At 43.3% G+C, this 12,202-nt stretch overlaps 2 protein-coding genes across 2 annotated transcripts in view; one reads left to right on the top strand and one right to left on the bottom strand.

Annotated features, from left to right (window-relative positions):
* The window catches only part of dnah9l (dynein, axonemal, heavy polypeptide 9 like), a 36,085-nt gene extending 35,649 nt beyond the window's left edge, over window positions 1-436 (top strand). The window contains exon 91 of the mRNA XM_071490338.1: window positions 88-436. Within this exon, the coding sequence (XP_071346439.1) occupies window positions 88-335 (248 nt within the window). The 3' untranslated portion in view covers window positions 336-436. The remainder of the gene's footprint in view (window positions 1-87) is intronic.
* Window positions 437-516: 80 nt separating this feature from the next.
* LOC139628574 (mitogen-activated protein kinase kinase kinase 20-like) lies at window positions 517-11,606 on the bottom strand. The gene is made up of 11 exons (XM_071490348.1): window positions 10,871-11,606; window positions 8,911-8,998; window positions 7,613-7,714; window positions 6,820-6,885; window positions 6,687-6,715; window positions 6,327-6,464; window positions 6,050-6,136; window positions 4,429-4,503; window positions 4,217-4,323; window positions 2,197-2,377; window positions 517-2,076 (listed from the first exon to the last, which is right to left on the bottom strand). Exons 1-11 carry the CDS (start codon window positions 11,027-11,029, stop codon window positions 1,117-1,119), a joined length of 1,992 nt encoding a protein of 663 aa, XP_071346449.1. The 5' UTR covers window positions 11,030-11,606; the 3' UTR covers window positions 517-1,116.
* Window positions 11,607-12,202: the final 596 nt, after the last annotated feature.

The following is a 12,202-nucleotide window of genomic DNA, read 5'->3' as shown; positions in this document are numbered from 1 at the left end:
ACAAACATTCATTTCCTCTCGACTCTGGGTCAGCATGGAGAATCCTTCTCTGTTTTTTCTCTCTTTTTACGCCGTGTCCTTCCACAGGTGCAAGATGGGACACTCAGGCTGGAGTGATCACTGAGGCTCGTCTAAAGGAACTGACCCCCTCCATGCCCGTCATCTCAGTTCGAGCTGTGCCCAATGACCGCCAGGAGACCAGGAATATCTACGAATGTCCGCTCTACAAGACTAAGATCAGAGGACCCACATATGTGTGGACTTTCAGCCTGAAAACCAGGGAGCGGCCGGCCAAGTGGATCCTGGCTGGAGTGGCTCTTCTGCTCAGTGTGTGAGACAGAGTTCAGAGGTCAGGGGTGAAGATTTAGAGGTTGAGACTGATTTATTTTATTGTACAAGGTCCCTTTTGCACTTACTTGTCATCCTTATTGTTCATTTTATTAAATTCTACCTGTAGCACAATGTAAATGTTTTACTGGAGGCTAACTCTGGCAGAGCAAAATCACAGGAACTGAATCAGTTTCTTTTCTTTTTATTGAAAAATGATAAAATATACAGAGAGAAATGCCAAAAAATTCACGCACTAGATCACAGTTAGAACTGATAAAAGTCAAAGCTTTTGAACAAATCAAATCTACAAACTAACAAGATACCCTATAAGCAGGAGGAGAAAAAAAAAAAATCAGACAGTGCTGCCTCATTAGAGCGGCGTTCAAGTGTGTTATTTTGTAACACTTGCACCTCTTACAGTATGTTATGCAGCAGTTTTAATAGCGCATTAAATTACACAGGTGATATCATTCTGTCAGCATCACAAGACAACCTGGAATTGTCTTTTTGCTCCTTCCTACTTCACAGTACACATGGGTGTAGTATTCATCCATTCAATAAAAAAAAATAACAAAAGAAATGTGTGTATACCAGCTCTGTTTCAACTGGAGATTCTAATGCACATACTGTAGCTCAGATACTGTATGTGCTAACAAGTCAAAATCTTTCTAGTTTGGCCTCTGTGTGTTTTCTGTGCGTGTGTGTGTGTGTGTGTGTGTGTGTGTGTGTGTGTGTGTGTGTGTGTGTGTGTGTGTGTGTGTGTGTGTGTATGTGCTAATGTGTTTTCTAGTCACTGTCAGACCAGTCGAGCTCCATCATGTCCATGGCTGCAGTAGCCATGTTGATCTTGGTTCCATGCCGCACACTGCAGCTCTTCACAGAGTTCTGATTGGACGAGGCCCGCATGCTCACCTGCACCCCCGAGTGGCCGATGACCCCAACTTCACCTCTAATCTTTTGGCTGACGGCCTCGCTGAGGTCACCTCTGACTCCCTGGACAACGACCCCCATGTCACTCCTGCGACCCCTGACCCCTAGCTCACTCCTGACTCCATGACCCACCACCTTCACTCCCAGGTCACCCATGTTCATGTTCATGTCCATGTCACCCAGTCTCTCCATCTCCCCCATATCATCCATGTCTAAGGACAGCATGTCCCCAAGGCCCCCCAAACTCCCATGCAGACCCTTGAACATGGTCGGGAGCCGCCCCCCTTCAATCCCTCCCTCCATCCCTCGCTCATTGAGCCTATCCCCGAGTTTTTCTATCTCCCATCCTCCCTCCTTCTCCCTCTCCCCTTCTGCCTCTCCAAATCCACCTGAGTATCCTCGGACTATGGTCGTCACCCTGCTCCTCTGCAAGCCTCCCCTCTCCCTGTCCCCCTCCTCCCAAGTCCTCTCCTCCCTCTCCACTACCCCGCCTGGGAAGCTCCGGAGTGTCACCTGCACTCTTCCTCCCTCCATACTCCCACTATCATCTCTGTCCCTCTGCCCCCAGCCTTTCTCCTCCAGGGTTCCTTCCTCCTCCTCGTCCTCCTCTCCGAACCTCCCCTGCAACCCTCGGAGCATGACGTGGAGCCTCCCGCTGTCGAGCGAACCCATCCCCCTGTCGAGCACCGTACTGCTCCCCCTCTCCGTGTCTCCGTTGCTGAGGGTGCGGAGGAGACAGCTGACACCAGCACTGCTGACCCCAGTACTGTTGGAGTCCTGAGAGTGCGAGCGGAAGAAAGACCCAGAACTGAAGAACTGTTAAAGTGAGAGAGAAAAACGAGGAAGAGGAGGGCCAAGATTATAATAAGGTATGAGATGATTTTGCTGTCAGCTGTCTGAACGGATTTACATTTACTTAATTCCGCATTTACTCACTGGTGAGATGTTTGAGCGCTCCATGAGTAGGGAGGTCGGACTGGGAGTCATGTTAGACCTCTCCATCAGCCTCTCCTCCCACAGTCTGAGCCTCCTCTCCCTCTCCTCCAGCTCCTTCTCTTTGGAGTAAAGTTCCCTCTCCAGCTTCCGAAGGCGCTCCAGGGTCGACTCGATTTCACACCTGTAGTGTTTGCATATAGACACACCCACAGACAGAATATCAGTGATCTGCTGTGACATGTGTGGCCTAGTTTTAACAGCAGATTTACCACAGCCACAAATAAATAACAAATGACAGATTTTAGTTTCAAAAAGCTCATCAGACAGATCTAACTATATTTAAATAAACTACTCTTTTGAAAGACACTGTTAATATCACTCATGACTGAGATGCCTAAAGTTTCTTTTAGTGTTTGTGAGCATCACGTACTACAGTGCGATTCTTTTCCCCTCAAAGTTCTGCAAATGCAACGCGTGCTGTGACCCAAATCCATATAAACTAATCATATACAGTAAATACAATATACTCATTGTGATAGTATACTGTTCACTGTATTATGCAGCAAGAAATCAATGTACCTGTCCCTTCTGTACTGACAGGAAATTATGCACCCTCACTATGTTTCATCCATTTACATCCATTTAACACTGTTTGTTTTGACAAATCACAGCTTATTTTGATTAATATTAATAATGTAGGGTTCAGCGGAAAAATTCTTTACAATAAAATGCTGTCAAAACTTCATCCTGTAACTGTCTTATCAGCATCCACAATTCATTTTAGTTAAATTTGTGCAATTTTTTCTGAGTACACTTTCATCAGTTTGGACAAACTGCATATTCAAAACATTAATGAGATCTGCTATGTCTGTGGAATTGGGTCAAAGTTACCAATTGTGACTTCAGTCACTTGGCCCACAGCAAAGCTACAGCTCTGACACACTGTGGCAACGTTACAAGGCAACACAATCCGTTATCTCACTACTCTGACATCCTGAGTTTACTATTCCTGTGGAATACAAGATTGTTTATGCAAAAAGTCATCACTGTGTCATCAGTGAAAAAAAAATTCACTGCAGTTACTGGCTGCTACCACAAGAGGTCACTGCGGGAGTTAGTGAGTGTGTCCATGAACCTGCATTCACAAACACAATCAGCTCTCACAGCAACTAAATATAGACAAGAGGTCTGACGCACAGCCATACCTCCTTCTGTGTTCCTGCCATACCTCCCTATTCATTCATCCCGCCCCTTCACCTCCCTCACTTTCCTTCCCTCCCTCCTCCCCTCCTCCCTCCTTGCCCAAGTTTTTCCACCCGTACCCAAAACTTCACTCAGAATTGATTGCCTCGCTGTACTCATGTTAAATATGCACAGAATCTCGCACCTTCTCTCCTCTGCTCCACCCCCCACCCTCTCTCTCTCACCCTCTCTCTCTCTCTCTCTCTCTCCCTCCCCTGTCTCACCCCTGTTGTCTGTCCACTCTTGTTTCCCTCTATCCTCAGTGTTTTAGATTTCGCATGCACCCAATACATTTCTGTTCCTCCCTGAACTTCTCCTCTTCTTCAGTTCATACTTGATTTCTCCACCACCTCTCTCTCAACGCCCCCTCCCCACCCCTCTGTCTTTCTCCCCGTGGTGGAGCGAGGGCAGAGTGGAGGAGTAGAGGAATCTCTTCCATGGACTCTTTCCAGAGAGCTTATTATAGACTGAAGTAGAGTACAGGGTCACACATTCAACTTCTCTCCTGAGCTTTAGAGTCCACTGAGATATGTATATAAGAGTTTGTGTATATGTGTGTGTAGAAGCTATGAATCTGTTGAATTAGTGTGCATGCATATTGAGTTTTATTTGGAGTACAGTAAGCAAAAGACTGCATTTGTCATTGAGACAAAAGACCAAGACTTTACTATATACAAATTACAGATGACAACTTCTTCTCAGACACAGTGCAGATACACTCACTGCTTTCTTTTGGATGTCTGCAAAACTGTGCATGTGTGTGTCTTTGTGTGTGTACCTCCACTGGTCCTTGTTGTGTAGGAAGGAGTTACACTGGTCCGGTAGTCTGCTGTCGTTGGCCATGGTCTCCAGGGTTACCAGCACCTGTTTAAACTGTGGACGCTCCTGTAGGTACATGCATGCACACAAGCCAAAATAACTACCTGTTATACCTATTTTTAATATCCTGAGGCATAATAGAGTTAATCTTTGTGTCCATCCTTAGTTTACCTTTGGGTCTGCTTGCCAACATTTCCTCATCAGCTCAGCAAAACTTGCTGGACAGCTGGTGGGGATGGTCAGCCTCTAGATATGCAGATGCACAAAAAAAGAAGCAGAACCCTTTACTTTTCACAGAAATGTCATCTTGCCACCTTAATCTTTTATAACTATTAAACCTACTAAAAAGCTACTTACATCCCCTGAAAACTGAAAGTGTGTCTTTGAAACATTAAATATTCATGAGTAAATTAGCAACAGTCAAAAGTAAAACAAGACTATTTGTCTAAAGCCATGCTTGCTGCTCTGTGAGCCTGTACTTAGGCACAGTGGTGCTTTGAGCTAAATGCTATTATCACAGATAAAACTCAACTGTTGTGGTTGGAAACAAAAGAAAATAATATTTGCTGTCTCATTTTGAATCAAAACTCGACAGCACCTTTTTTAAACAAGGCCCCACTGCACCCACTTCAAACCATTTCTAAAAGCCCAGAGAAAAAAAAATAAATACAGAAATGTTCCCTGTAAAATAAACATAACTGGTTCCACTTTGTCAAAAAATATTGTGTTTTTATGTGAAAACCCATCACCAGGGCACATTACGAGACAGTGGGACTGTTTTAATGGACTATTTTTGTATGTTTATAGATTTACATTCTAGTTAAGTCCAATCATGTGTTGAATTTAATATGTCCACTCTCGTGAAACTGTTTGGCATAAAATAGGAAAATATAAAAGTGTCTGGCTCCATGTTTATCTTTGTATAACACTGTAAACTGCAGCACCATGCCACTGAGATAATGTTCCCACATTAAAGGTCCCCTGGCATCACCAGAGGTCTGAATGAGTCCAGACAGCTCCATACTACCATGCAGCAAATGGAAACAGTTTTCTGTGGGGATTAATCCTAAAATATCACTGACTGTGAGTGGAGAGAGGGCAAGTTAGAGGGTCAGGAAGAGGTATAGCAGTGGAGGGGAAAATCAGAGGGAGACTGGGAAAGGGAAAGAGAGAGAGAGAGAGAGTTATTTAGGGAGAGTATTTGGAGATTAGCCAACGGCTACGCAGGAATCATGTTCTCTGAGTTGTTTGTTGGCCCCCAGTGTGTGTGTGTGTGTGTGTGTGTGTGTGTGTGTGTGTGTGTGTGTGTGTGTGTGTGTGTGTGTGTGTGTGTGTGTGTGTGTGTGTGTGTGTGTGTGTGTGTGTGTGTGCGTGCGTGCGTGTGTGTGTGGCTGTTGAAGTGGATTCAGGCACGTCAATAACTGAAACACATACACTGTGTAACCATCATCCCCCAGCACCCATAAACCTTTTGAATCAACCCTCCTATTGCTGCAGCAGTCTTTCTTCAACCGACCCCCCCCCCAACCCCCCTCTCTGTCTCTCGTAAAGGCTTTAGCCGACGGGGGGAGTCTGGCCGAGCTCCACTGCTGTGTATCCAGGCCTTACAAGAGCAGAGAACTGACATCAGGCCTAAAAATACCCAGCCTCAGCCTCACCAGCTCACAGTGGAAACCATGAGAGCATCACATTGTTCCTCCAGCCTTCTCAAACTATGCTGGGTCTACATGCTTACAGTGTGTTCAAAAAGGTGTGCTGCTCACGTGTGTGTGTGTGTGTTTGTATCCATTACCTCTTGTTTTTCCACCACCAGCCATGCAACCTGCAGCCCTTCGAAGCCTTTGAAAGGAACCTCCCGAGTCAGCATCTCCCATAGCACCTGGCCACACAACAGACTGAGATGGCTCATTCACACAGACACGAGGGCTTTGATGTGCTGCTGGTTGCTCCAAATACAGTATATCTGGGTCTCATTTGTTAACTTTTTCAATAGTTTTGATGATGTCTGAATAGACAAGTTTGATTTCTGGCATTACAGTACTGATATTTGCACAGCACTACCAACTCACCACACCGTAGGAGTAGGTGTCGCAGGTCTCAGACACAGGCAGGCTTTGAATGACTTCAGGAGCCATCCAGGGGAAAGTGCCCACCACCGTCATGTGGGTGGTGTGGGAGAGGAACTTAGATGCTCCAAAATCACAAATCTGAAATCCCGAGAGAGAGAGAGAGAGAGAGAGAGAGAGAAAGAGAGAGAGAAAGAGAGAGGGAAAGAGAGAGAGAGAGGGACGAAGAGAGAGGGAGAGAGAGGGAGGGGGGAGGGGGAGAGAGGAACACTGAGGAAAACACAAACATAAGCTGTGTGCCAGAACTGGATGAAAATGACTAATATGTTCTTGTCCATAAATCAAAAGATCAGCGTTACAAACCTTCAGCACTTTGTCTGCTGTCATCACCACTGTACGAGAGAGAACAGAGAAAGAGGATTCTGTTTAGATGTGCAAAACAAAAGGAAGCTCAGAGTTTGAGGAACAAATCAGGGAGTGATTTCGATGACATTACCGTTCCGTGACTTGAGGTCTCTGTGAATGACTTTGACTGGAGCTTCTGCGTGGAGGTAATGCATCCCTGAAAGAAAGACATTTTAAGTAACATTTAATAAGTGCCAAAAAAAAAACCTACAACCTTTTAATGTTTATTCTGTTCTGATGGGTTTTGGTGAAATTTCTTGTAGGTTTGGCTGCAAATCCATTGTAAAATATCAAATTTGTGCATTTTGGATTAAGCTTTAGGTTTACACAGAAATTCACTGGATGAACTGGGATTTAAAATGTTAGGCTAAAAAAACATTTGATGAGCAACTGATCGGAGATGAAAATAGTAAAATACAAAGGTGTTGAGTATTACTGTTTAATTACCTTGTAACTCATCAATATGTAAATCTTTCTCCTCAATCCACCACCATTATTTGCCATTGGAGTCATCAGCAAAGGTGCCATATGCTCTTGCAGGTGTTTAAAAATCTTATTTCTATCACATTCCAAAATCTGCTGAAGTATTACATTTTGGTGCTTTGTATATGTTTTACTTTACTTAATAAAAAATGTAATTATAAAATTAAATTATAAACGTATTACTTTGCCTGGCAAATGGAAGAAGCTTGTTGGTGCTGAATATACACAAGTTAGAGACATTGATTAAAAGGTAAATAAAAAGCTGAGTAAACGTTTACGTCTGGTACATGATGAGTAAAGTAAAAGAAAATACAGGACCCTCGTGTTTATGAGGTGCTTGAGACTAAATGATAAAACCCTGAAGCAGGGACATTTTATTAATATTGTTTCCTCAGCTGTACCTTTGGCTATCTGTATGGCCCATGTCATGATCTGCTCCATGTCCATCTCCTCACTCTGCTCACTGGAAAGGTACTCATACAGAGACCCTCCACTAGCATATTCTGTAAGAACACACACACACACAAGCAATGGTTGCTGTAAGAGAACAGTTATAAAAAGGGAAATCATGTGTTTCCATACACAGCTACACATTCAATACGACGTGATCGTGAGCAGAATGAATGTATGAATACAGTCAGCAGATGACATTTAAACATATCTATCAGAGTTTGATCTTTAAAATCTTTTCACAGCTTTTATAATGCAGACATCTCAGCATTTTCCAAAAGAAATTAAATAATCCTATTTTTTTGTTTCTGCAGTAGTAGTCTGCCTCAATATATTACAATGTGTGAGAAACATCAGACACAGTTAAGTGCTGCACACTGCACATACCTAAACACAGAGAAGCCATTTCAAATCAGTGGAAAAGTTCACAACCTTCACACCCTGACTGTCTAATCCAGATTATCCCTGAACTCTCAGCCTTTCCCATTTTCCTGTAATGTCGGTAATTCAAAGAGACAAGTGAAAGACAGTGTCCAATGAAAGGTCTGTGCAGCCTGGTGGGTAGAAAATGGAAGAATCTGTCTCTTAAATGAAGAAATGTCACCAGTGGAATCTGTCTCCTGAGTCTATTCTCATGTATGCCTTACTGTACTTTCTTATTTTTAGTAATTGTTGTACTTGGTCACACTGAGCTGCAATGAGAATTATTGCTGGACAAGTTTGCAGTGGTGGGTCGGTGCTTTATCTTAACCATATGACCCCATCGGGATTACAACCACATCCAAACATGCTGGTCTCAGTTACAAATGTCCTGCCAGGAAACACAGCAAGACACAGCGCTCACAATACGCACTGATACTTCAAAACACACACATAAACACTGGTCGGTCATCAGAGCATGTGCTAACGTGTCTGTAAGTGGCACGTCTAGGATCAAATACAAACTAATAAAGTTGATATACACACACACTTGTGTAGTTTTATATGAGAGGACAATCCCCACTGGCCTTAACCCTTTTATGCCTCACCTCAGACCCTGACCTGACCTAATGTTACATATTTCCATTAGACTTTAACCCCACAGATAATTATACACATCTTTATTGTAGAGCACTTCTTCAAAAGGGAACTGAATGAAGGTAAGTATTAAACAAGCACACTTCACTTCATGTTCTTGTGAAGATTTTTGAAAGGTTATATGGATCTCTCTCTCACACACACACACACACACAAACACATGGGGTCTGACCTGTGACGATGCCATAGTTGGGAGATTCCAGCACGGCTCCATAAAACTGAATGATGTTCTTATGACTCAGGACACTGAGAATCTCAGCCTGGACAAGCAGACAAGGAAAAGAGAAACAGAGGGATATGAACAACTTTATTAGCAGCCTGCTTCATTTTTCCAATATCTAACAGTAAGGAAACATGACCTTTAAGAAAAAAAAGAGCCTTTGACTTGAGTTTAAACTAAATCCTCAGGGTGTCTATGGGATGTCTGAACCGAGGTCTGAAGCTCTGTCATTCCACAGGTCGAATCTCCAAACAAAGACCTTTCACACTGCTGTGACAAACATGCCATTAATCTGAAGTGACATATAGGTCATAACCTCTACATATGTGGAATATGTAACGGTTGCCAAGCAACACAATAACTAACCATCAATTTTATGAAATTGCACAAAAACTGCAATTGAACATGAAAATATTATCAGAATAACTAGTTTTTCTTCCAAAGAGCAACTGAGCTTGTGTTTTTTTCCCCATCATTACTCCACACGTGAGGTTATCGGTGTCTACAACCACAGTGTGTGTGCATGCATTTGCACATATAGTTTTACATTTGTGAACTTGTGAAGTACTATTTTAAAGTATTTGTATTTTCCATTTTAAGCTGCTTTATACTTCTGCTCCGCTACATTGCAGAGATATGTTCAACTTCTTCATCCACTATTTATGTCTTACTAGTTAATTTTCACTTTGCATAAAAAATGTTCAGTTTGTAAAATTAGGGATTTTTATAGATTGAACAGTATGTGACGTTAACTCCACCTCAACAAACAGCAAAAGTATATTTTACAGTATTAAATTGTTAATAGTAATAATCCAATAATATAACACAGGTCATTCTGTATTTTTACTTTTCATACTTTAGGGACATTTTGTCACTAATACCTCTTTATTTTTACTGAAGTAAATTTTGAATGCAGGACTTTTACTTGCAGTAGCATAATTATTATAGTGTGGTGTTTCTATTTTCACTGAAGTAAATGATTTAAATCCTTCTGCTGCCACAGTGTGAGTTAGTAGTGTTTGTGCAAACATCTAAGATCGGGTGAAATATGATTTTAATGTTCAAAAGCAGCTCCATTTCACATGAAGCGTTGCAGGGAAAGATTCATGAAGACTCCACTAAGCTGCAGTTCTCCCATGATCCATCAATTTGTATTTAGACTCGAACTGCACACACACAGTTTTTACACTGTCTGCCCACCCTGCATGTGTTTGTGTGTGGGTGTAAGAAAGTGAGTGAGAGAGAGGTAAGTAAGACAAGAAATCAAACTCTAGTTCGATGTAGTTGGCTCATGTGTGACAGTGCATTAAATTCACTAGTTTTGCATCATCTTTGTAACTTTGGAATAAGTTACATTGTTTAAAACCTGTTGCCACAACAGTTAACACCGTGTCCGATTCACCCACAGGTCGCCCTTATTTCCTGACGCTGCATTGTGAACCTCCACCGCTCCAGTATTAATAACATGGAGGGAAGTTCTGTTTGGATTACCATGGGGGTCATACTCATGGAGAACCACCCGGGGTGGACTGCAGGGTATTACAGCCCAAAATGACCACACACCTCGCCCTGACATACAATGGGAGGAACAGGGGAGTGCTGGCATAAATAAATCTGCCCCATGCACAAATGAGTGGGAGGAGGAGGGGGACTAAGAGAGGTATGTTTAAGATAAACACATGTTCAACAGCAGACAACATGGGAGGAGGGTGAGGGAGGGAGGGTGGGGGCTTTGAGTTCAATCTAGAGAATCTGGGAAATGAGTGGACACTGATTCATGTTGATATGCCACAGAGGAGAGGCCATAACTGACAGCCGCTTTGGATGTTAATATTTTGTGTGTGACTCTGGCGCACAAGTGTTATGATTGCTCTGTGTGTGTGTGTGTGTGTGTGTGTGTCTTCCCTCTTACCTCTTTGTCAATCTTCAGAAGCTTCTTCACAGCCACTTCCTTGTCCTGGGATATCCAGAGGGCTCTGTAGACGCTCCCAAAGCTGCCTCCTCCACAGTTCTCATAGAAGAGCAGGTCCTCATGCTTTATCTGCACAAACGACGAGCCAGGGGACGACATGGCATACTGACTCACACGCACAACACACACACATACACACGGAGCTCACAAAGCGTGCACGCTCAAACACTAACTGCTGCCCCAAAAGTATATACAATTCACGGATCAGCGAGGAGCGAGGGAAGGATAAGAAATAAAGAGAGGCGGAGTAGTTTCCTCTACAGGGTCGGAGTGGATGTTGTCAGTCGGCAGAAGAGATGGTCAGAGAGAAGAAACCAGAAAGTGCTGGAAAGAGAGAGAGAGAAGTTTGCTCCCCGTGAGTCAGGAAAAGTCGAGCCCTGCTGTCACTACTAGACAAGGTATTACATTGCCTGATAGTGGTGATCCAGTGTAACTACAATACAGAGCAGACACTCACACACACACAGAGAGAGTGTGAAGATGAAGGGGAGGTGAGTGTTTGAGTGTGGGTAAATCACAGTTTGCAGTCAGTGTGTGCAGTCAGCCTGTAGCAGACACACTGTTCAAATATGGTCACTGGCATCCAGGGCATTCCTCCTTCCTGGATAACTCTGGCTATATAAAGATCTCCATACACTACACACAAACACACACACACACACACACACACACAGATATACAGCTCCAGCCTATAGCGTGTCAGGCACAGTAAATCAGTTAGCAACAAGGTTGACTGCCACAGATACTTAAATCCATCTCTCACACACTCTGCAGCTAAAAACACACACACTCACTAGAGAAGCCAGGCAGGGACAGCGTGTTACTCAACCCGACAGGAATGACCCAGTGACATCATCAAGCAAGATAGCCGCACTGACATCACTGTGTAGGGACAGGTGAGATCAGCCCGGGAAGTTAGGACAATTCTCAGTTGTTGACAGTAATCAAGTGCAAAAGTAGAACTTGATTCACTGAGTAAATAAAGCACGACTGGAAGGCTGAAGGCTTGCTGGTAGCTCCTACAAGCTGTAATGAATAATTACACCTCAGAGGACAAAAGCGTTGGATGGTAATAAACAAGATTCTGATGATTTTGATCCTCTTAGAGTCTGACCATTAGCTGGATGGCACTATGAAGAGGTCATCATGCAGCTACCCTCTTTCTCTCAACCGGAAACCATGACTGTTGAGGAGAGAAGTGAAAGTACAAAATTACAAGATAAACTGCATGACTTACACAAATCAAAAGGTAAAGGAGCGTGACCACTTTTA

The sequence above is a fragment of the Trachinotus anak genome, unplaced genomic scaffold, assembly GCF_046630095.1.
Source record: "Trachinotus anak isolate AG129_WGS33_773 ecotype Australia unplaced genomic scaffold, CSIRO_AGI_Tana_v1 ptg000012l, whole genome shotgun sequence".
Taxonomy (NCBI): Eukaryota; Metazoa; Chordata; class Actinopteri; order Carangiformes; family Carangidae; genus Trachinotus; species Trachinotus anak.
Note: the sequence above shows the minus strand (reverse complement) of the source record. Positions and strands in the feature narration are given on the sequence as shown.